The 25,665-nt window shown below is 49.2% G+C and overlaps 1 protein-coding gene across 1 annotated transcript in view; it reads right to left on the reverse strand.

Annotated features, from left to right (window-relative positions):
• The window catches only part of KIAA1671 (KIAA1671 ortholog), a 198,669-nt gene that overhangs the window by 15,126 nt on the left and 157,878 nt on the right, over positions 1–25,665 (reverse strand). Inside the window, exons 6-9 of the mRNA XM_011975337.1 lie at positions 9,199–9,317; positions 5,423–5,672; positions 2,364–2,538; positions 72–199 (exon numbers count right to left, since the gene is read on the reverse strand). Of these exons, the coding sequence (XP_011830727.1) occupies positions 72–199; positions 2,364–2,538; positions 5,423–5,672; positions 9,199–9,317 (672 nt within the window). The remainder of the gene's footprint in view (positions 1–71; positions 200–2,363; positions 2,539–5,422; positions 5,673–9,198; positions 9,318–25,665) is intronic.

Raw genomic sequence — 25,665 nt, forward strand, 5'->3', positions numbered from 1 at the left:
GAATCTGTTCTTTATGCTGCTAAGGTTGAGGAGCATGCCCACCAGGTAACTCTTGCTGAGAGGTCTGGTACCTTTAGCACTGCCGGATCCATGCCTGGAAACGCGGGCATCCTCTGAGGATGGCTGACGGGGGTCCTCTCAGCTTTGGGTGGCTTCTCCTCCTCCTCATCTGACTCTTCCTTCCTGGGTGATTTCTCTTCTGTTGCAAAGAAAAGGGCACTGAAGTTGTCGGTAGCTGCCTTGTATTGAGGTCCTAAGTGCCAGATTATCTGCACACAGTATCTCATGCAATGCTCACATCAGACCTGCACAGAAGATGCTCTGGCCCATTTTGCAGATAAGGACCACCCAGGTGCCTGCTTTCATGCTCTCTTCTCACAACTCTGCTTCTTGCCAGGAGACACTGACAACAGGCAGAGTAGGTTTTCTTTTGCGGGAGGGCACAGGCAAACCCATCTCCTGAGCCCCTGGCTCACTCCAAGTCCGGGAAATAGAAGGAAATCTTTGGCAGAGGCGGGAGAGTAGACAGGAATGCTTTCAGCCAACAATGCACTGAGGTTATGCTCTCAGAGGAGAACGTGGAGAGCTTCGTGTGTCTTGTGGAAAGGTGGCCCCAAGGTGGACCAGGAAGCCACTTTCCTCGACCCTGGCTCCCCTTTCCGGGACTTAACCCCAGCCCCGTGCTTGAGGCTGAGCTGATCACTCAAGCTTTTGGGTGATGGGCTGCCTGTACCCTCTTCCAGGAGTGATATGCGAGGAGTTTCTACTTCCCCGAAACCGGGATGTGGCATGGGCACAGTGAGGATTGGAGGAGGGGGCGGGGATGAACGAGGCAAGACCCGGTGCTCTGGAGCCCTTGGGCTATCCAGGGAACTGAGGTACACTAAGAAAGCACAGATCCCGCCTTCCCCATCCAGCCCTTGGCCAGCTCCTCAAGGCTGACGGGAGCCAGAGGTGCTTCGCCACATTCCAGCTGGGGGTATTTGTGTGTTTTTGTCCCTACTATGGTCTTCATTTGCTCCAGGTGGATTAATAGAGCTTGGCTCAGAAAACCAAGGAAGTGTGCAGAGAGGTCTCACCTGAGGCATTTACACATTTCCTTTAATAACAGAAATGGGATAGGAGCAGGAGAGAGAACTCTCCAAGCATTTCTTCAAGGTATCTGGTCAGAAGCAATGCCCCTCACTTAGCTCAGAGCCTGGTCTGACATCCTAATGTTTGCCACGGGCAAACCCCAAATGAACAAAGGCACCTACAAGACGTTTTTGAGGACTAAAGGCTGTGTGTGTCTGGAGAGAGTGGGCAGGTCAGCTGCTCTAGTTTCCATTGCAAGAAGATATTTTGTTTCTCTCTTTTCTTTTTTTTTTTTTTTGAGATGGAGCCTAGCTTTGTCGTCAGGTTGGAGTGCAGTGGTGCAATCTCAGCTCACCGCAACCTCCGCCTCCTGGGTTCAAGCGATTCTCCTGCCTCAGCCTCCCAAGAATAGCTGGGACTACAGGCATGCGCTGCCATGCCCAGCTAATTTTTGTATTTTTAGTAGAGATGGGGTTTCACCATGCTGGCCAGAATGGTCTCAATCTCCTAACCTTGTGATCTGCCCACCTCAGCCTCCCAAAGTGCTGGGATTACAGGCGTGAGCCACCGCGCCCAGCCTCTTTCTTCTTAAAAGTCTTTCATGGCTCTCCATCTACAGATGAAATCTAACTCCTTAGTAAAGCATCAGGGATATCCATAATCTGGCCTCTGCCTACCTTTCCAGCATATCCTGCTATTCCCAGCTTGAGCAACATGAAACTGCTTAGAGATGCTCCTGCCACACACACAGAATGTTCTTTCTACATCTCTGTCCCTTTGATCCTGTTGATACTTCTGCCTGGAATAACTTTCCCTAACTCATTATTACCCATTCTTCAAGATTCAGCTCAGGTTTTGATATGGTAAGCAGCCAAAGCAGTCCTTAGAAGAAAATGTGTAGCCTTAAATGATGCATTAGAAAACAGAAAAAAAGATTGATAATATATGAACAGATCTTTCAACTCAGGAATATAGAAAAAAGACCAGCGAGCAAACCTAAAGCGAACACAGGGGTGAATTTAATCAAAATAAAAGCAGAAAATAGTAAAACCTTATTAAGCTATGTCTCTGTCTCTTGTAACTCAAAGAGCCTCAATTAATATGCTAACCTTCAAAACACCGTTTTACCTAGTTTCTGATAAGTTCTGCATAACAAGAAATCAGTTTCCTATGTAATTGTGTTCTAATGATCTACAGCCTTCCAAGTCAGGAATTTTTTCGTAGGGCTTAGTCTAAATCCTTCCTGCTGTTCAATGTGCTGTCTGAGGAGGAGAGAAGGCATGGCGTACCCGTTGAGTCTTTGAACATCCACGTGTTGTCAGTCTCATCCTCCAAAGGCGATCTGCTCTCGGACTCACTGAATCGGCTGCGCCGGAGGGAGTGGGAGATGGGGGCCCGGCGGCGGCTTCTCTTGCTGAGCTGCACCCGGGTCTTCAGGGCACTTGAGTCGAGGACTGAGGTTTGCTTTGGGAGCAGCAGGGAGGAAGAGGAAAAAAAGCAAGGGAATCATCAATGGAGGGTACCACAACGAAGTCGGTGGTACACAGCTTCGTTGACAGATGAGAGGCTATTTAGGTGGTACCCAGGCCAGCGCTAGGAGATAAACAGTGTCTCCTTCCCACAGTGGCTTCCACATTTAATAGTAACCTAACATCCAAAGCCTAAATTTCCCTATAAAACATACCCCATAGGCTGATGACAAGAGCCAGGTGGAACAACGAACCTTGAGCACCCTAGTACAGTGCCAGGCTGCCTGGCACCCAGGAGGCACATAATACTAATGCCTTTTCTCTCCCAGTGACATCCACCACACAAGTATGTAATCTACAGCAATGATCAGTACACAGCAGGAGCTCAATAAATGTTTGTTTGTTGAATGAATAATGGATTCAACATCTAACTAAATCCTTCTGTCAACCGTATTCACACAGAGTCCCCGGGTTGAGAGGCTCTCTGTGGAATTCCTACTTTACTCACATAATCTAAGGTGCAGGTGGGAAGGGAGGACGCAACATCAGACGTCCATTTTCAGGCATCCCTGAAGACTCACTCTGAGCTGTGACAGGTGGGGGCTGCCAAGTCACTACTATCCCCAGTGAAAGGGTGGGGAGTGCAGACCATCTGGGTGGGCCCCGGTAAGGAGATGGGAAATGCCTGGCTCAGAAGTCTCCCGGGAGACAGCAGTGAAGTGCTCAGAGCTTGGGTTCAAACCCAGCTGGGTTCGAATCCTGGCTGTGTGACCTTGGGCAATGAGCTTCACTTCTCTGAGCCTGGGTGTCCCTATTTATAAAAAGGAGATAAACAGTGTCTCCTTCCTACAGTGGCTGAGAGAACTCCCTGTACCCAGGTGTGGAAAGCTCTTGTTTCAGACAGAGCCTGACGAAGGCTCACAGCCAAGAGCTCTTTCCGGCAAGCTCATGTTCTTACATGAAATGTTGATTTCTTCCGCTTAGGTCCACTTTGGAGAAATTCCATCACCCAAGGCCTTCTAAGTCAGTGATGACAGGCTAATTTCAATGAATCATTTCCCAACGATGGTAAGTAACAAACGCCCCATTAGGGGTGGTGGAAGGAGGTGGTATTTGCATAGCTACTTCCCAAACCAGCCACAGTGCTGTCTTGTAGGAGACTTGCATGGTACCAGTGAAAGGGGGGAAAGACGGAAATCAGAGAGTGCCTGCTGCACCTAGAGGCAGGCTCGCTTCTTCGGCCACTTAATAGAGCCAGGTTTTCAGACTCCAAGAGAGTAGGACAGAATCACACTGACAGAGGGGCTGGCTTGGAGGGGAAGATGGTGCCACCCTTGCATCCTCACCCTGGTACAGACACTAGATTCCTTAGTGCCCTGCCTCCGCCTCCCCATTCAGCCTCCAAACCGTCCCTACAGGAGACCTAAATCGTGGTTGGCACCATACATAAACCTCAGTATCCCCACAGGAGACCCAAATCGTGGTGGGCATCACACATAAACCTCAGTATAATTTCAGTAAGCGTTAGACCTATGCTTAGGGACACCAGCATTTAGTCACTCCATGGCCACTTCGATTTGCTAATTTGCAAAATGGGCAGGCCAGTTTTGCTTCTGGGGTTATTAACATGTGCCTGGGCCAGTGGTCAACACTCAGTGACTGTTGTTTATCATGGACGTCAAGAAGGAACCACTTAGTGTTCTAGCAGGAAAGCTCATGATGCGGTGACATGGTGCTGGCATGTAACGCACACAGCAAGATCTCAGTTCACGTCTGTTGAGTGAATAACTGAATATATCACCCAACCAAATCCTGATGACACCCAGGGAGGTGGGCATGGCCACGGTCATGGTTATATAATGGGGTTCCCCAGTCAAGACTGAACTTGCGTCTTTCTTTGTCTCTGCCCTGATCTAGAGGTGCCAGCGAGAGACCTTGGCCATACATTGAAGGTGAATCCCCTTTGAAGCCCTAAAGGAAGCCCTTTTTCTAAAGCAGTGGTGCTCCTCCTCTGGGGAAATGTGGGTAGTCATGGCCAAGTGTGTAGGTGGGAGGCTTTACTGCCAGGAGAGAGAGCCCCTTTCAGATTTCGCGGACGTTCCATCCAACGAGTGGGCAGGTAGCCCTATTGTCACGGGAGGAGAATAATGACATCACCCCTGGGTTTCAAGGGTTGACAAGAAGACCTGCCTGACCCCTGGAGGTGGGGCTCCCAGGGGAAACGAGGACAAGTTCTGGTCTGGAAGGTGCTAGAGCAGCAGACCGTTTAACCTGCTACGCTGGGGCAGCTGATATCCTGGCTGTGCTTGGGACCTGAAAGAGCTGAGTGCTGGGGGCTGTCCCCTGGGACCTCCATGAAAGGTGCCCATGCCTGAGGGGGACTTTCTGTCCTGGAAGAGCCACTACAGAGAAAGTTGGATCCCCTGGTACCAGGGACACTGTTCTACCAGCAAGACCTCAGTGAAAATGTTCAGCAGAATCATTCTGAGCAAACTCCATGCTCTTCATGCTTGGAACTATAAACCTCAGGGTGACTTCCAGGGTTAAGTGGTCAGACTCCCTGCTTACCTGGCAGGTGAGGGCTTAGATCAGTTTTAATTTGAATACATGCAATTGTATTTGAGGCCGTGGAGCTGATGGTACTGGTTACAAGTGGATAAGGAAATTGAGGCTCAGAGAGGTAAAGACATTTGCCCCAAGACACACAGCAGGCATAGGGCAGGTCCAAGATACATGCATAAGTGAGTCCCATTTCAAAGACGGTGCCTTCTCTACCCACTCCAAGGGTCCTTGGCACACAGATCCTACACCTGAAGTGGCAATTCACAGAGAGAGGCTGGAATTTCCATTTAAGAAGAAATGCTCCTGGCTAGACTTACATTGATGAAGGAGAAGTCATCCACTCTCTTTTCAGGGCAGGCGTCCGGTGGGGGCGGCCCCTCCATCCCGTCGGTGGATTCCAGGTCAGTGCTGGAGCGGTCCACGCTGGTGCTCCGCTGGTCCCTGGAGCAGTCATACTGGTCCCCGGCCGAGGTGGGCTCCGTTTGGGAGGACAGAGAAGACAAACGGCTACTGGGGGCCTGTTTCCTTGTCGATGTGGCACTGCTGTCTGGGGACTCAGTGGCCAAGCTGCAAAAAAAAGGGAATGAAGGGAGACAAGGTTATGGAGAACGTTTCAGAGAACGGGATTTCAAGTGAAGGATGCTGCAAGCAGCATAGCTTGGGGTATGTTTTATAGGCCAGGTAACCACAGACAGAACATCCCAGCAGAAGACCCTCTTTGGAAACAGCACAAGATGTGCCACAGTGAGGTGCCGTTTAAGGCATTGCCTAGAACACCTGGCCGGGTGCAGAATGGGAGGAGTCAGTCCTGTGCCACTCAAGACCCTCTAGCCCTGCACTGTCCTGGATGGAAGCTGCTTATCACAGGTGACTGTTGGATCCTTGCAAGGGAGCAAGTGACAGAGCTGAGATATGCCCTGAGTATCTCACACACTGGATTTCCAATACTTTGAATGGAAAAAAAGAATGCAAACCGCCTCGTTAATAACTTTTCATGTTAACTGCATGTGGAAATGACAGTATTTTGGATCCCTTGGTTCTGATAAAATACATCCTTAAATTTAATTTCACTTGTTTCTTTTTATTCTTTTGTTATAGCTACCAGGACATTTAAAATTACATATGTGTCTTGCATTTGCAGCTCACATTATAATTCTTTTTTATTTATAATTGGTACATAGTAATTACACATGTTTCTGGGGTACAGAGGGGTGTTTCAATACATGTATATATTGCATAAGGATCAAATCATCTATTTCTGCTGGGCAGGGCTGATGCAGATCAAATTGTTATCAGCAGTTACCCATGGAAGAGCAGGTGGTGGGATCTGCATTATTTCATTCACTCATTCATTCAGTCATTTAACAAAAATATACTGAGCATTTACTATGTGCCAGGAATTGGGCTAAAAAAATGTGTCATCCAATCCTCTCCAAAAATCCTATGAGGATTATCCTATAACTGCCACAATCCTACAAGTTAGGGTTGGTGACATGGTTTGGATTTGTGTCCCCATATAAATCTCGTGTCGAATTGGAGGAGGGGCCTGGTGGGGAGAGGTGATTGGATCATGGGGGCGGATGTCCTCCTTGCTGTTCTCATGGTAGTGAGTGAGCTCTCACAAGATCTGATGGTTTAAAAGTGTGTGGCACATTCCCCTTCTCTCTCTCCTGCTGCCATGTAGGACGTGCCTTGCTTCCCCTTCACCTTCCACCATGATTGTAAGTTTCCTGAGGCTTCCCCAGCCCTGCAGAACTGTGAGTCAATTAAACCTCTTTCCTTTATAAATTACCCAGTCTCAGGTAGTTCTGTATAGTTCTGTATAGTTCTGTATAGCAGTGTGAAAACAGACTAATATAATTGGCCTCGTGAACTTAAATATTCTTATTCGCCTTGTTAAAGGTGAGGAAACTGAGGCACAGAGATGTAAATTAGCTTGCCCCAAGCAGCAGAACTGAGCCCAGACAGTCTGACTCCAGCGTCCATGTCCTTGGCTCTCTCCTACTTCTGAAATCTCTTCCTATGATAATATAGTCAGGTATCGCTTGGGTCATTGGAACCATGTAAGACAGAAAATTTACAGATAATTCAAGTCATTAACAACCTCCTGCCCTGCCTCCACCCACATATTAAAAATGACGTCTAAGCCAATAGCCTAGCAAAGCCTCCAGGTCATGGGAAACCCCTGCCTTGAGAAAGGACAGGTGGGCACACCTGACAAGTGGGCCTACTCTCAAGACCACCAGGCTGCTCCCTTGAGCAGAACTTTCCACAGGTGTGCTGGCATTTCACCGTGCTTTCTGTCAGCTCTGGGATGATTTTATTACTTGTCATATGGAGGATGTTAGGGTTGTAGGGTGGATTGAGGCAAATCCACACAGGATGAAGGTAATACCATCGAGAGACAGCAGGTGGCACCACTGTCCAAAGCTGGGAGCGCCATGCTCCTGGGGTGGCCAGAGGAGGGGAAGCTGCAGTGTCTCTGCGGGACAGCAGGGAGCGCCCACCCAGGGGTGCACCCAAGTCCACACTCCAGCTCCCACTGGCTCAAGGTCAGAGCTGGGGAATGGAGACCGGAGGACGTGGGTTTCCAGACTCTCAGTCCGGTGCTCTTGCAGTGGTATTCTAGAGAAATTTAAGTAAGCTCATAACTAAACACATATTTCATGGGTCAGTGGGAAAAACAGCTTTCTCAGGCACTGTAAAAAACCTTTGCTTTCCGGCTGGGCGTGGTGGCTCACACCTGTAATCCCAGCACTTTGGGAGGCCGAGATGGGTGGACACAAGGTCAGGAGATGAAGACCATCCTGGCTAACATGGTGAAACTCCATCTCTACTAAAGATACAAAAAAAATTAGCCAGGCGTGGTGGTGGGCACCTGTAGTCCCAGCTACTCGTAAGGCTGAGGCAGAAGAATGGCGTGAACCCAGGAGGTGGAGCTTGCAGTGGGCTGACATTGCGCCACCGCACTCCAACCTGGGTGACACAGCGAGACTCCTCTCAAAAACAAAACAAAACAAAACAAACAAACCAACAAAAACCTTTGCTTTCCTTTTACTTTTTCTTACCATTTTCAATTCTATCAACCCCCTCCCAACTTTAATATCGGTGATTTATCATTTTTATCACTGTGGTAAAATACAATTTGCCATTGGTCACTGTCATTGTAGAAATTTCCATCATCCCAAAAAGAAACCAGGTACTCATGAAGCAGTCAATCCCCATTCCCTTTCCACCCTCAGAGCCTCATCTGCTTTCTGTCTCTATGGGATTTGCCTATCTTGGATATTTCATATATCATTACCTTTTTTTTTTTTAAGACAAGGTGTCTCTCTTTGTCACTCAGGTTGGAGTGAGTGCATTGGCGCGATCTTGGCTCACTGCAGCCTCCATCTCCTGAGCTCAAGTGATTCTCATGCTTCAGCCTCCTGAGCAGCTGGGATCACAGGTGCCCACCACCACACCCAGCTAATTTTTTTTTGTATTTTTAGTAGAGACGGGGTTTCACCATGTTGGCCAGGCTGGTCTTAAACTCCTGGCCTCAAGTGATCTGCCCACCTGGACTTCCCAAAGTGCTGGGATTACAGGCATGAGCCACTGTGGCTGGCCCATACTCTTTTTTTTGTTTGTTTTGTTGAGACGGAGTCTTGCTCTGTCCCCCAGGCTGGAGTGTGATGGCACAATCTCGGCTCACTGCAACCTCTGCCTCCCAGGTTCAAGTGATTCTCCTGCCCTAGCCTCCCGAGTAGCTGGGATTACAGGCGTATGCCACCACACCAAGCTAATTTTTTGTATTTTAGTAGAGACGGGATTTCACCGTGTTGCCCAGTCTGGTCTCGAACTCCTGAGCCCAGGCAATCCACCCGCCTCGGCCTCCCAAAGTGCTGGGATTACAGACGTGAGCCACCACACCTGGCCCATAATCTTTATGTTTTTTTTTTACTTCCTAATTTCTTTTTTAAAACAAGAATGGGTTCCTCTTATAATTACAGATCGGAGGTTTTAGCAATATAGAAATCAGGAGGTGGGTGGGCTGCAGCAACTCCAGCCCAGATGCCCCCCTGCAGCCAGAATCCTGCCGCACGCGTCCTACCTCTCCCCGCTCTGGCGCTGCTCTGTCCACGTCCCATACTGGCTGTCGGCTTCATGCACGAGGGTGTCAGTGTCCTTGGGTTCAGTGGGCCGCCGGGAGAAACATTGCTTCAGCTGGTCCTGCAAAGACAAGCCAGATGTGAGATTTCTACTGGGAAATGTACTTAGAACCCCCGTCCCGGCTGACACGCAAGTCAGATCGCATGGCCCCCGCTCAAACCCATCCCAGCTCCCCACTGCCCTCCTAAGTGGAGCCAGACATCTTGGCTGGGCACTAGGGTGATCAATCGTCCTGGTTTGCCCAAGATGTCACAGGATACAGGACTTTCAGTGCTAAAAGTGGGCAAACTGGGATGAAGTGGGCACCCTACCTGGCATGTGGAGCCCTGCAGGGCATCGCCTGGCCCTCACCTCAGTGGCCGTCTCTCCTCCTCACAGTACAGCCTGAGCACACTTCTCTCATCTTCAGTGTTACCCAGACTCATGAATCTGGCTAGGGAAACCTCTATGCACCCACCTGCCCAGGTTCCTACCACCACCGTGTTTCCCATCCGCATCACCAGACACAAGATCCGTGCAGCACCAAACTCGGGACAGGCATTGGGCTGAGCTCTTGACATGAGATCACCTGGTTGAACTACAGCCCCTCGACAATCCCATGGGGTGGATCTTATTACAATCCCCTTTTTATAGATGATAAAATTGAGGCTTAAAAACATGAAATTACATGCCCCAAGTCAAATAGCCAGTAAACAGCCGGCGAAGTGGACTTCAACCCCCAGGTCCAAACCACTGCACATCAGGCAACATCAATCCCTTGGGCTGTTGCAACCTGGTCTGTTGCTGGTCTCGGCCCTCAGCCTGGGCCCTCAGAGCGGGCAGGCAGGGAGCAAGGGTGCCGATTAGCACAGAACTGACCACAGGGCCAAGCCTGGCACACGGTGGAAAGGCCATAAATCCCCATTGAACGACTGAACTGTTATCTTCCCCCATTTGTCTGCTTCGCAAATTAAAAGCCCATTCCCTGTGATGTGGCCACTGAAATGGCTGCCACTTAGGCTTGTGCTTTGTTGAGTGGGGAGACGCTGGTGCACTCAAGACAAAACCAAAAGTAGAATCCTCGGATGGGCCGTTGGCACGCTGATGACTCAGATGGCCTTGGCTGCCTGAGCTTTGAATGACGCTCTCAGTCACCATCTTTTTGTTTTGTTTTGGTTTGTTTTTTTGAGACAGGGTCTTACTCTGTCACCCAGGCTGCAGCACAGTGGTACAATCACAGCCCACTCCAGCCTCAGCCTCTGAGGCTCAAGTGATCCTCCTGCCTGAGACTCCCAAGTAGCTGGGAGCACAGGTATACATACACTACCACACCCACCTTTTTTTAAAAAAAAATTTGTAGAGATGGGGTCTTGCCATGTTGCCCAGGCTGGTCTTAATCTCCTGGGCTCAAGAAATCCTCCTGCCTCGGCCTCTGAAAGCATTGCAATTACTGGCGTGAGCCACCACGCCCGGCCCCAGTCACTGTCTTTTGATGAGGAGTTTGGAGATGGGGGTTAGGGCGTAAGACTGGTCCAGAAAGACAAACACGGCTCATCTTTACTCCTTACGTTCTGTTCCATTTGAGGGCAGGAGGCACATTCTGCTGGAATATGCTTCAGATCATCTCCTGTTCAAATACCTTCCAGGGCTCCCTATTGTCCTCATGCTGAAATCCAAGGCCCCTTGCAAGCGAGCCCCCAAATTTCCTGTCTGATCCCATCCCCTACCCTTGCTCCAAACAAACTCTTTATCCCACACGCTTTGGCTTACTATATACTGTCTCCCACACAAGCCTCACACACTCCTGGCCTCTGCGCCTTGTTTGTGCCATTCCACCTCCCTATCAATCCTTCTTACCCAAAGCTACTGCAACCCATGGTGATATCTCCTCCCTACACTTCTTTTTTGTTTTTTTTTTTTTGAGATGGAGTCCCACTCTGTCTTCCAGGCTGGAGTGCAGTGGCACAATCTCAGCTCACTGCAACCTCCACATCCCGGGTTCAAGTGATTTTCTTGCCTCAGCTTCCTGAGTAGCTGGGATTAGAGTCACACACCACCATGCCTGGCTAATTTGTTTGTATTTTTAGTGGAGACAGGATTTCAACACATTGGCCAGGCTGGTCACGAACTCCTGACCTCAGGTGATCTGCCCGCCTCGGCCTCCCAAAGTGCTGGGATTCCAGGCGTGAGTCACCACTGTATACCCTGGATGACTTATCAATTCTACCAGACAGAATGTGACACATAAGTTATTTACACGACAGATATTTACTGAGCACCTACTATATGCTAGGCACCGGGGAACTGGGAGTGGGAGGTCACAGCACAGATGCAGGCTCCAGAATCCTGCAACTTATCAGATGTGCCCTTTAAGCCTGGGATGCGCCAATGTTTCTGTTCCCCTCTTGGAGCCTGCCTGGCATGCAGTAGGTGCTTAATTAATGGAGGTGGGCTGATTGTTCCTCAGCAGTTTATCTTCCTCCCAGGCAGGGGAGCCAGCCTCTTCTCAGGTTATCTGGAACCACACTGAAGTGAGAAAACATGTGTGTGTGGTCGGTGTGGTCCTGCAGAATGAGTGGGCGCCTGGGGAAAAGTCTGCTGTGTGGCCTCAGGGCTCTGGCTTCCCTCTCTGAGTTGCAGAGAAGTTACAAGAATTCAGTGAGAAAATAACAGTCACCCCCAGGGCACAGACACAAATGTGACAGCTCCCAGAAAAGGGCGCAGCACTCAGGAAACATCCCATAAATGGTCACCTCCTTCCCATTCTCTTTCTCTTGCCTTTTGGAGATACTCATGTACCCCATGATGTTCATGTGAATACTGAGAATGAGGGGTATACAAGGACGGGAATTCAGAATAAATCCCTCAGTCACCCCTGCTAAATGGCTATACTCATAGGCCCGAATCACAGCTGCTGTCCACTCTTAATTCTACTGTCTGTAGAAGCTTTTCTGTCTCTAGTTACAACATAACACCTTACTAATTGTAAAACATTTAGGAGTAATGGAAAATCACAAAGAACACATTTTAAAAGAACTCATCACCCAAAGACAATATCCTGTCATAGTCCTGCCCAGAATTCTCTCAGGATCCATTCACCTACATCACCATTTTACTGGCTGAAGAATATTTCACTTTTCAGATGCAGCATCTTCCAATTAACCAGTCCCCGAGTGCTGGCATTTTTGCTTGCTGAGGATTTTCTTCGCCACTACAATCAATAATATGACGAACATCCCTGAGGCTAAATCAACACATCTCTGAGATTATACCCGTAAGAGAAATTCCTAGGTATAGTGTAACCAGGTCAAAGGGCTTTGGGATCCGGATGAGCCAGCCAGCTTTGGAAGAGGCTGCCTGACCTCCAAGCCCACGGGCGGCACATGGGGATAGCTGTTAGAGCGCTGTAAGGATGCAGTCAGGTCCTGCTGGGGAGTGTTATGTTTTTGCTTTGCAAGGTCACCTGATATACTCAGAGGCACAGCACCGTCAACAGAATACCTCCCTGGGACACGGGGCTGGGAGCAGTCATCTGAGCCCGCTCCCAGCTCCTTACTGTTTTCGAAGATGTGATGGAACTGGCCTTTCCTTAACTTAATGCCCTTCGGAGGTCAGATTCAGAGGCCAGATGCTGGGGAATTAGGGGTTGTTTCTGGTGGAGGACAAGACATCGTTGTCCCAAGCAGCTTGTTGTCCTGAGGCTACAAAGTGGATGCTGGGCTTGTGCCTGGGTGTGCAGGTGTGCTAAGCTCAATGGGGGGCAGAGGACTGACAGTTTGGGGACAGCTTATAGCTAGGGCGGGGATGCAGGGCTGGGCTTGCTGTCTCTGCTCTGCCCAGCTGTGCAGCCTGGCAAGTGACTCCACCCATCCAAGCCTCAGTTTTTACACTGGAAAAACAAGGACTGTTTTGAGGTATCAAGAGATAATCTCTGGAAAGTGTTAAGTTCACTGCCTGGCACAAATGAGTGCCCAGGAGATGGGAACCGTCATGATTGGAGCAATTTTCAGGCCCTCTTTGGAGTCAGGCAGGGTAATGGAGCCTTGGCAAAGGGTTCTTAAAATCCCTGAGAGAGGGGGATCCCCTTCAGTGCTGAGTGACGGAAGAAGAAGTCTGCAGGCGCCCCCCAGAAACCAAAAGGTCAAGTCCATTGCTGAGGGTGAAATCAGGGCAGGCGGCAGGGGGGCAGTTTCCAGACCTCTTGTGGATGGCCCTGGGGATAAATGGTGTCCAATCAAAACATGGTGGCTTCCCTTTATACAACCATCTGCGTGCCCTCTCCACAGAGGTTTCGGATTCAGACTCGGGGATCTGAACTCTCCAAGAGTCAGGGATGGATGGGTTTCCTCCCTCCACCGCCTAATGCCAGATTGAGGGTCCTGAGGCCAGCGCCCCGCCTCCTCTCTCGCCTTCACTGCCACACTGCATCGATCCTCAGTCCTTCGAAGTCTCTTTCTGGAACATTCCTTCCAGCTATGACCAGCTATCTGTTCACACACTGCGGCAGCTTCCGAGGGGGCTCCCCTGGCATCCTTCGCCCTGTATGTTCTTCTCATTCTACTTTCCAAAACTGAATAGGTCCCTGCTCAAAGCCCTTCCACAGCCCCCCACATCCCTCTGGGTAAAGGCTGGGGTTAGGGTTAGGGTCACGGCCTGCGGGGCCTGCATGGGTGCGGGGCCTGGTGGGCTCGAAGCTCCTTCAGTGTTGCTTCCCTCCTCCCTACCCTTCCTCTCACTCCCCAGTCCCTCCCGCTGGCTCCTCCAGCCCCATTTCCCTCCCCTCACATTCCTCCCTCTCACCTCCAGACCTGGCAGAGCAGCCACCACCTCCAAGCTATCATTCAGATTTCATCTTTGATGGCTCTTCCTCTAGGAAGCCTTCCCTGAACTTTCCCACCATCCTACCCTGAGGGCTGGCTCAGGAGGCCCCAGGCTCCCATCATCCCCTAGACCTCAGGTCTCTACATCTGTGCCATCTGATACAGTAGCCACTAGCAACTTATGACTATTTAAATTTAATTTATATTAACTGACATTAAATAATACTAAGAATTCAGTTCCCCCGTGGCATTGCCATACTTCAAGGGCTTCACAGCCACCCACCATACTGAACAGCGTGGAGAACACTTTTCTATCTCTGTAGAAATCTCCAGTGTACAGCACTGCTATAGAATTTTCCACAATATAATAATTGTCATTTACCACTTTCTCCGCAGTCTTCCCTGAACAAGCACTGTTTGCAGAACCAGAACATCTGGACTTGAATCCAGAGACCACCACATAGTAGCTATATGACCTCGGGCGAGCTACTTCTTGTGTGTCTCAATACTCAGTCAAAGCAGTTAAACGGTAAATATAACTGTGTTCTCTGCTCTTTAACACACACAGACCCTCAAATTTGGAGTCATGCAGGGGCTAGGGTTACCTAAGGGAATTCATCTTGTAAAGGCAGTTTAAGAAAGCAAGCTGTTAATCAGCACTTTCTCTAGTTAGTATCCTGGTAACCCTGTGTGCATTGCAAGTTATTCATGCCTCATCATTCTACCAGAACTTGGCGGAACTTCAAATCACAACACTTGAGCTTAGCCCCAGAGCTATGAGGCCTCAAAATCAATCACACACACATACACACACACACACACACACACACACACACAGGCCTGCAACTTTTTTTTTCTCGAAACGGAGTCTCGCTCTGTTGCCCAGGCTGGAGTGCAGTAACACGGTCTCGGCTCACTGCAACCTCTGCCTCCTAGGTTCAAGTGATTCTCTTGCCTCAGCCTCCCGAGTAGCTGGGACTACAGGTGCGTGCCACAGGCCCAGCTAATTTTTGTATCTTTAGTAGAGACGAGGTTTCACCATATTGCCCAGGCTGGTCTCGAACTCCCGACCTCGTGATCCGCCCGCCTTGGCCTCCCAAAGTGCTGGGTTTACAGGCGTGAGCCACCGCACCCGGCCCCTGCAACTCACTTTCTAAAAGTCAGGTTGTTTTATTAACTTTAAGGCAGGATGTTTTATTAACTTTAAGAGAGCCCTGCCTGAATTGGTCTCCATCTATCCAAGTCTCCAATTCCTACCTCGGTTTGGTCATATGTCAAATGAGGTTGACTGAATCCTATAATGTAGACCTGGACGGACCCTCTGAGTCCATTCAGTCGGCCCTTCGTTTTCAGATGAGAAAACGGAGGCCCAGAAACAGGAAGAGCTATGGGGCTCTTAGTTCTCCTGGTGAGTGGGAAGCAGAGCTGGGGAGACTGGAACCCAGGCTCTGGGCTCCCTTACCAGTGCTCCTTCCTGCCACCAACATTCTACCTGCCCCACCTTTTCTATGATGCGTCAGGAGACTCTCAGAAGGAGATGTAGGTTACAATGCTCTGAAAAACCTCAAGACTTGGCAGGTTTAAAAACCACTTGCCTGGACTGGCTTGACAAGCCCCAAAGCCACTGGAAGGTGAGAACTCTGGGCCCTTGTCTTGCAGGCAAAGACAAGTGCCTCAGTGGACAGCTTTGGGGAGACAGGCTAACACGTACCCCCTAAAAGCTATATTAAAACAAACCCTAACATATGTCCTCAAATTTAAAATCTGCATACGCTTAACTCAGTAATTTTCGGTCCAGAAATTTATCTCAAGGAAACCATCAAAGACACCTGCCAAGATCTAGGAACATGGACACCGCCCTGCAGGATTAGTTATTATTGCAGAATACTAGAGAAACCCTGAATGTCCAATAAGGCAAGGAATGGTGAAATACAGTATCCATGCAATGGATAAATACAGCCAAGGAATGGCTGGACGCGGTGGCTCACGCCTGTAATCCCAGCACTTTGGGAGGCCGAGGCAGGCAGATCACGAGGTCAAGAGATCGAGACCATCCTGGCTAACACGGTGAAACCCCATCTCTACTAAAAATATAAAAATTAGCTGGGCATGGTGGTGGGCACCTGCAGTCCCAGCTACTCGGGAGGCTGAGGCAGGAGAATCGCTTGAACCCGGGAGGCAGAGGTCACAATGAGCCGAGATTGCGCCACTGTACTCCAGCCTGGGTGACAGTGCGAGACTCCATCTCAAAAAAAAAAAAAAAAAAAAAGTACAGCCAAATAATGTCCAGAAATAATATTTACTGTCACAGAAAGATGTTTGCCATAAACTAGAAAACGTAAAAAGAAAAAAAATTTTTTTTTTTTTTGAGACAATGTCTTACTCTATCGCCCAGGCTGGAGTGCAGTGACACTGTCACGGCTCACTGCAGTCTCAACTTCCTAGGCTCACGTGATCCGAGCTGGGACTACAGGCATGTGCCACCATGCCTGGCTAATTTTTGTATTTTTTGTAGAGACACGGTTTCACCATGTTGCCCAGGCTGGTCTTGAATTCCTGGGCTCAAGTGATCCACCTGCCTCTGCCTCCGAAAGTGCTGGGATTATAGGCCTGAGCCACCATGCCAGGCCAGAAAAAAATTTTTTAATGTAACAAAACAATGTGTGTTGTGACACCAGTTTTGTGAAAACACACACATAAATGGGAGTATATGTACACATCATGAATTAAGTACCAATCAGAGAGAGGCTCTTAGTCAATCTACACCGGAGTTTAGTAAACTTTTTCTACAAAGGGCCAGAGAGTAAATATTTGGGCTTTGTGGGTCATCATGATGGTCTCTGTTCCAGTTACTCAATTCTGCTGTTGTTAATGCAAAAGCAGCACAGACTAATACCCAAATGAGTGTGCATGGCTGTGTCCCAATAAAACTTTATTTACAAAAGAAGCAGCTGGCTAGATTTTGCTTTCAGGCAGTAGTTTGCTGATCCCTGATCTATAGGAGCTGAGTTCACTCATCACAGTACCCCAGCACTTAGAACAATACCTTACCTCCAGTAGTCCTGGAATAAAGATTTGTTGGAGAAATACATTTCTGAGAATAATGTTTTTGCAGTGAGTAGCCATGAGCTTCTTAAATAGAAAAGGCGATATAGTTACACAGGGGATGGGAAAAAGAAAATATTACACCTGCATGTATTTTGGGGTGTCTGACACATCTGCCTAAGAAAGAACCCTGAGTCAGGGCAGTGCTCAGTGGCACACAGCTGACAGAGCAGTTCTGAGAGATTCCAGAAGTGTGTCTCAATCTCCTCTGCAATTCTATATCCCCAGCTGTGCAGGGAGCGCTGCGGTCATGGGGCCCAGGCCAGCGTGGGGGACACGCGCTCTGTCCCAGTGCCCCTGTGGGCCCAGGCAGCTTCTCATCGTGTGTCCAGGCCAGACCAGTACCACGGCCAAGCAATAACAACAACAATAATGGCAGGGGCTGACACTCCTGAGCGCTGACAATGTGTCAATCATTATGCCATGGCAAGTACCTAAGAAGCCTATGAAGTAGGAACCATGAGGAACCCATTTCACACAGGAAGAGACTGAGGCCCAGGGAGTCGATCTGGCATGCCCAAGGTCACATGGTTTGGAAGGGGTGGAGCTGGGATTTGAACCTGAGTTTGCCTGGCACCCAAACTCGTGCTCTCCAAAGACAGCACATTCTCCTGGCTCTGGCTTGACACTGAGGGCTTTCCTGGGTCCTCACTGACCATTTTACAGAAGGGAAAACTGAGGACCAGGCAGTGGGAGGCATGCCCAGCCAGGCCTGAAACCCAGTGTCCTGACTCCCTGGCCAGTGCTCTGGTCACCACAAGCCATCCCGAAGTACATCCACAGGTGGAGTCTCAGTTGGGCCTGGGAAGAGAAGGGGAGGGGCTGGAGGCCAAGGATGGGTCAAGTCCCGCAGTCTGTCTCACACCCACCCTGCACCCCCAGCTGTCAGGACCGTCTTTTCAGAAGGTCCAGAATGGCCTCGGCATACATGCTCCCATTCCTCCAGTGGCTCCCTTCCCAGCACTCTGAAGATAAAGCCGGGGTCCTCACTGGGCCATGTGGGTCCCACTTGACCAACACTCACTCCTGGTGCCCTCATCTCACCCTCTTTCCTCACCCGCTCTGATCTGGCCACGAGATCGTCACACACACAAAGCACCATCGTGCCACAGTCCCTGTTTGAGCTGTTGGCTCCGTCTAGGATGCTGCCTTCACTGGCCCAGGCCCACTCATCCTTCAGATGGCACGCTGACGTCAGCTTCTCTTAGGGGCTTCCCTGACCCCCCGCGGTCTACGTGGGCATCCTCCCCTTCAGAGCCCTGGCCTCAGTTGGTCGTCCTGAAGCCATTTGTATGACTCATTGAATGTGTGTCCCTCAGAGCACATGCAGTCTCCGAGGGAATCGCTGTGTTTTGTCGTAATTCTCAGTGCTTAGTTATACTACCTGGCACATAGTAAGTGCTCAATAAATAGGAAGGAGGGAAAGAGAGAAGAAGGAAAAGGGATGTTAGGAAAGGAGGAATAGAAGAAAGGGATGGGAGAGGAAGGGAGAGGAGAGGAGAGGAGGGAAGGGGAGGGGAAGGAAGGGGGTCAGACTGGAAGGAACTAGATGGGACATGAGGCTGGGCAGACCCCTCAGGACCCTCTCTCAAAGCTGCCAGCAAAAACCTGCACAACATCCCCTCCCATGGACATGGGTCCCAGCTGGGAGAGAAGTCAGGATGTATGATGGGCTTCTGGGCAGACCACTGTGTCGCCTCTGGTTACAGCACAAGCCAAGTCTTGCCCCATCCCCAGTTCTATGTCAGGGGAGGAATGGTGCTTCTCAGGGAAAACTATGGGACAGCAGCCACTGACTCCCCCTCAGTGGGCTCCAAGGACAACAATGTAGGTGTGGCCGGGCTGGGCCAGGTGTAGTCAGGTGTGGCTGGATGTGGCTGGGTGTGGTGGCCCAGGCAGGGTCATGGTCCAGGGTCTGGGCTGATCTCCTGGCTGCAGGCTACTCAGGACATGCTGTGGACACTACTCAGTGGTGCAGGAAGGCCTCGAGGTCATCTCTGGGGTTGGTGCAAGTCTGGTGTGGAGGAGACAGAGCAGAAGAGGAGAGGGAGACACAGACAGGCAGGCAGAGGCAGAGAGAGAAGCAGCAAGGACAGAGATGGGAGCAAGACCGAACCAGAAGAGCAAGCCCATGACTGAGAAGCACGGAGATGCATGCAGAGACAGACACGGGGCAAGAGTGACAGGGAGGTGCAGGGGGCATGTGTGCCCAAGCCTCTGAATGAGGGGGCTGGATGGGCCCACCTGGGCTGCGGCTCTAACCTTTGTGCACCTGTGTGCACGTGGCTGAGCTGTACCTCCTGACCCGTTGTCATGAGCACAGGTGCCATCCTCAGCTCTGGCTCCATTCCCTAGATGACTTCAAGCAAGGCCCTGCCCTTCTCTGTGCCTCAGTTCACTCTCTTAGTGATCAGTGATCTGGGACTGGAGGTCTCAGTGGCTCTCTGCAGCTTGATGGCTAACCTCTGACTGCTGGCTAACATCCAGTGCTTACAAAACCTTCTGCGTGAACTGTCGGTGTAAAGGGTTTGGCTCATTCCCCTTTAAATGAGCATGTATTCAGAATCTTCACACTGTTGGTGGTGCACCCACCTAATGATGAAATAATGGGGCTCACTCCTCGGGGCTTCACTAAAACCAGTTTTTATAAACATTCCACAGATATGCTAACAGCCCTTACCGATTAGCAACCTAAACCACAAACTTTTAGGTTGCAGATATGAAATTAACCTATCCTGATGCTCTGACACGTTGCAGGTGGGACAGGTTAGCAGTTCTGAGCTAGGGCTCCATGACCAAGCACACCGGAGCAAATTCAGCTCTGCCACTTGCTGGCTACAACTCAACCTCTCTATCCTCAACTTCCCCATCTGTGAAATGGGAAGCTTAGGGTTGTTGGCAGGATTCTGTCAATGTCTGGGGACAACTTGCACATGCCTGGCACGTGGTCAATGCTAGGCAGATGCCAGTCCACATGATGTTGGTGTCCACTGTTCAGTTCCCAAACATAGCATTTTAACAAACATCATGACAAGGTGCTAACAGGTTCTGATGAGGCCTGACAGTTCTGTCTTTCAGCTAAGAACCAGAGTGGCTACCTAAACCACATCCCCCAGTATCTCCCTGGACCTGACGTCCAGGGAGACGAGGACTCCTTCCAAGGGCACCCTGGGGAAGGTCCCACACATCACATAATGGTCTGCAGGCCCAGCTCTGCAGGGCCGCTGAGTCATCTACCGTGGTGTGCAGGCTGCAAAATGATGCCTGTGGCAGAGACAGGCTGTCTCCATGGGACAAGCGCTACCCAAAGTGACAGGAACACAAGTTTGCAGCTGGTCTGCAGGAGGCGTATTTGGTTTCCCGGCTGGGAGTGCCTGACAAGGCTCTGAGTGGGGGCTTCCTTGGAGGCTATAAACAGAAACAACAGCTGGGCTGGGAGGCCCAGGCTCCTGTCGGCCTCAGAGGCAGGGTTCCCCTAGACCCAAGAAGCCCAGTGGGTACCCTAGAGCCTGCGCTGTGGGTGTCAGAGGTGGGCAAGGAGGCAATAAGAATAGTAACAATCACAAACACCTAAGAAGCGCCAACTGCACGCCTGGCACCATGTCAAATTCCTTATGTAGACCATCAAGTTTAATTCCCATAATAGATACTATTAATATCCCCATTTCACAGATAAGGGAGCTGAGGCTGTGAGACATTAAATAGTAACAACAACAGACACTGGGATGGCGCTTACTGGATGCTAGGCTGCCACATTTAGTCCTCCCAACAAACCGAGGAATCGGGTACTGTTACTATCCCCACTTTCTGGATGAGAAGACTGAGGCACAGAGAGGAAGGAGCTCCATTCAAACCCAGGTGGCTGCGTTTCAAGTCAGTGGCCTGTGATTCCCCACTCTATCAACGCCCACTACAGTTTCACCCAGGAAGTGCTCCTCGGTCCAGTGTGTCGGCTGCTGGCAGTGTGGCCCAGGGTCTTTTTGGAATGTGTCCCCAAAATGTGGTCCAGGCATCCACTCCCCCAGGAAGACTCTCCTGGCTGCCCCCGTACCCAGGTGGGTTCTTAGGACTCCCACAGAACCCCCTGTGCTCACGCCATCATAGAAATTATTGGGTTGGACTGTGGTTATCATTTGTTTGACTGTCTTCTCCAAACTGTAAGCTCCCTGAGGGCAGGAACTGTGGTCTGTTCACCCTCAAATGCCAGTGCCAAGTTCAGAGACAGCCACAGAGGACAGGAAGTAAGTGAAGTTGGATGGATGGATGGATGGATGGATGGATGGAGTGGATTAACCCATAAGTGACTCCCTGCCCCCTCTCTAATGTCTGAGAATGACACTGCTATTTACCCAGACCCTCTTGATGTATCACAGGACCATTTGCTTTTATATATGCCCTTAAAGTTTAATTCTTGTTGCTTTTTAAAACAAATTGTTTTTAATAAAACACTATGTGCAGCGTGCTGACAGTGAAACTGGGGTGGCCGGTGTGATACATTTAAGGTGCAAAACAGGAGAGACTGATCCTGAGGGAGAAGAAAAATCCCCAAAATAATCAGGGGAGAGGGGAGGAGCACAGAACATTCCAGAAGTACTGTGGCACTCTTGCATGGAGATAGACAAATTTGATTTTCCTTTTAACTCAGACTCTCTGTTAATATAAGCTCTGCAGTTCTAAGGTTATGATGAGTCAAGGGAAAAGAGAATTTGGAGTTTTAAAAATGTATTTAATCTAAATTATAGAACAATTATAATGTAGAACGCTACTTAATTGTTAGAAAGAATAGTTAAACAGAATGAGGCAGACATAAGTTTACTGACATGGAACGACCTCCAAGATTCACTGTCTAAGTGAGTAAAGCAAGGTGCAAAGTAACAGGTGGTGGATTCTGCCATTTGTGAGGGGGAAGAAAGTAAAGATCAAAACGCATAGAATATCTAAGGACACAAGAAAACTGCAATCATACTTGTCTCTAGGAGAGGAATTGCGTGACTAGAGGATGGGGAGAGAGGACATTTTTGTATTCTACCTCTTTTTGTATTTTGTAACATTTGCGGCTAGTGATATAAAAAGTACATTTTGAAAATGTATAATTATATGTAAGTATATAATTCTTTTACGTTTCCCAGCATCTCCTTTTAATGGAATCTGCTCCCACTGATCCCAACTTGGCTCCTCTTGGAGGGATTCTTAAAACAGCCTAAGCCCAATTTGACTTCTTTTTTTGAAACATCACATGTCAAAACATCTCTCTCATAGTTTATTTCAGGCTAGGGCTCAACTTGTCAGGTGACAGAATTGCAGCCTTGCAGCGTACGTGTAAACCTGTTGAGGAGGTAGGGAGCTGGGTGTGTCTCCCCATTGACTGAGGACCCCAAATCCTCCAGCCCGAGGCCTGGTCTCTCTCTCCCTGACAGGACACTGCCACCAGCTCAGCTGTGTTCTATGGGAATGATGACATTCCAATGTCACAAAGTGGCCTGACCAGCCCTGCTACTGGGAGTCCATCAAGCAGAGAGATATGCGCACACACAGATCCATGCATACATGTATATACACACAAATGTACATACACAAAACACACCCACATAGATGCATACATACATGTATATATACACAAACACATATCCACAAAACACACACAAACACACGCAGATGCACACATATATGTATATACACACACATACAAAGACACAAAAACACAGATGCACACATACACATATATACACACAAACATGTAAACACAACACATGCACACAAACATGCACAAATGCACACAAACGTACACAAAAACACAAACACATATGCACACATATACACAGAAACATATATACACACAAAAATATAAACACACACAGATGCATACACACAAATACACACATATATGCACACAATTACATATACATAAAAAGCACATCAGGCCGGGCGCGGTGGCTCACACCTGCAATCCCAGCACTTTGGGAGGCTGAGGTGGGCAGATCACGAGGTCAGGAGATCGAGAACATCCTGGCTAACATGGTGAAACCCCGTCTCTACCAAAAATACAAAAAATTATCCGGGCGTGGTGGCGGGCGCCTGTAGTCCCAGCTACTTGGGAGGCTCAGGCAGGAGAATGGCGTGAACCCGGGAGGCGGAGCTTGCAGTGAACTGAGATCACGCCACTGCACTCCAGCCCAGGCGCCACAGCGAGACTCCGTGTCAAAAAAAAAAAAAAAAAAAAAGGCACATACACACATACATGCATACAGATACACACAAATATACACATACATATAGATATATATATACAAAAAACTATATACATACACATACACATACACAAATACAAGCACAGATGCATACATACAAATACACACATATACAGGCAAATGCATATACACAGAAAAAATACATGCATAGGCTGGGCACAGTGGCTCACACCTGTAATCCCAGCACTTTGGGAGGCAAAGGCAGGCGGATCACAAGGTCAGGAGATCGAGACCATCCTGGCTAACATGGTGAAACCCTGTCTCTACCAAAAATACAAAAAATTATTAGTCGGGAGTGGTGGCAAGCACCTGTAGTCACAGCTACTCGGGAGGCTGAGGCAGGAGAATGGCGTAAACCCAGGAGGCGGAGATTGCAGTGAGAAGATATTGCGCCACTGCACTCCAGCCTGGGCGACAGAGACTCTGTCTTAAAAAAAAAAATGCATAAAAACATACATATACAAATACACACAAGCACAGGTACATAAATACAAATACACACATAGGTATATACACATGCAAATGCATATACACAAAAATATACACATAACCACATATACAAACACACAGATATGCATACACACAAATACAAGATATATATGTACACACAAATGCATATACACAAAAAACACTTTCACACAAACACAAATATACATAAGCACATACACATAATATGCACAAATATGCACACACAAACATCTACAGCAATGCACGCACATACACAAAAAATACAAACACAAAAACACACATAAATATATGCGCCCAATACACACACAAACACAGCTGCATACACACAAATATACACAAATGCATACCTGCAAAAAACCCCGCGCGAACACACACATACACAAATACATAGAAACAGACACAAATACACATACACACAAAACATATATAATACACACACAAATGCACACACAAAGGAATGGTCCCAGTAGCACTGTTTTTGGTAACAGCAGACACACAACCCAACTGCCCTTCCACAAGAGCAACTGATACCCAAACTATAGCTTATCAGTGCAAGGTAATAACACTGTGTCGCCATTAATAACAATGACTACCTCTTTAGAAGGTAGAAATTGAAGGGCTGATGTGGAAAGATGCTAAAATTATTATGAATAGGTTTAAAAGGAGCAAGGGGCAGAAAATGCCATCTTGAATCACCTCCTTGGTCATCCTGAGCTCCGCTGATTAATCAGTTTCCTATCCCAAGTATCTAAGGTCCCCTGCGCCTCAGACAGAGCGGGGAAGAGGGCGCAGAAGGCCCTGAGTGGCAGGTGACAGAGGGCTCTGAGGAGGGTGTAACATGACAGGTGGGGACATCAGAGAAGGCAAAGCAGCCAGAGGGAACAGCCTGGGGAAGGTAAGCGTCATATCTATTAAGAGCCTACTATTTTGTGGGACTGAAGAGCCCCCTCCCGTCTGCCACGCAGAGCAGCCTTGTGTGGCTGGCCTGGCAGAGCTGGGGCCTATAGGAAGCTCAGCATGAATGGAGTCTCTCTCCCTCTGGAGTTGGGGACCTCGCAGCAGGGGTGAGGGGGTGTCTGGAACCTCAGAACTGACAACCAGCAAGGAGATTCCTTTGCTGATTAACACCCCACCCCAGGGAAAGGAGGAAAACCAGTCGGGCTGACATTCCATTGCCTGAGACAGAGCCAAGGGCTCTGTTTCCTTCTGGTGCTCAGCCCAGCCTGTGGCTTTGTTCAAAGACTCTGCCCAGGCCTAGAGTGCTGTCTGTTCTAACTCACAGTTAGCTCCACCCACCCCATTTCTCAATCCACCCCACGGTAAGCCAGAGGCCCTGGAAAACACCCAAGTGGATGGTATGTCTTTGGCCAACTCTTCGCTCTGTCGCCCAGGCTGGAGTGCAGTGGCCAGATCTCAGCTCACTGCAAGCTCCGCCTCCCGGGTTCACGCCATTCTCCTGCCTCAGCCTCCCGAGTAGCTGGGACTACAGGCGCCCGCCACCTCGCCCGGCTAGTTTTTTGTATTTTTTAGTAGAGACGGGGTTTCACCGTGTTAGCCAGGATGGTCTCGACCTCCTGACCTCGTGATCCGCCCGTCTTGGCCTCCCAAAGTGCTGGGATTACAGGCTTGAGCCACCGCGCCCAGCCGGCCAACTCTTAACAATGCTCAAGTCAGGACAGAACGACCTCCTGCAGTGGTTCCTGTCTGTCCTGAGGAGGAATGAGCAAGTGATGATCTAACACCTTAGCCTTAGATTAGGCTTAGGTGTTAGGTCCTAAGTTGATCAGA

This window comes from Mandrillus leucophaeus, unplaced genomic scaffold (genome assembly GCF_000951045.1).
Source record: "Mandrillus leucophaeus isolate KB7577 unplaced genomic scaffold, Mleu.le_1.0 Scaffold154, whole genome shotgun sequence".
In the NCBI taxonomy this organism is placed as follows: domain Eukaryota; kingdom Metazoa; phylum Chordata; class Mammalia; order Primates; family Cercopithecidae; genus Mandrillus; species Mandrillus leucophaeus.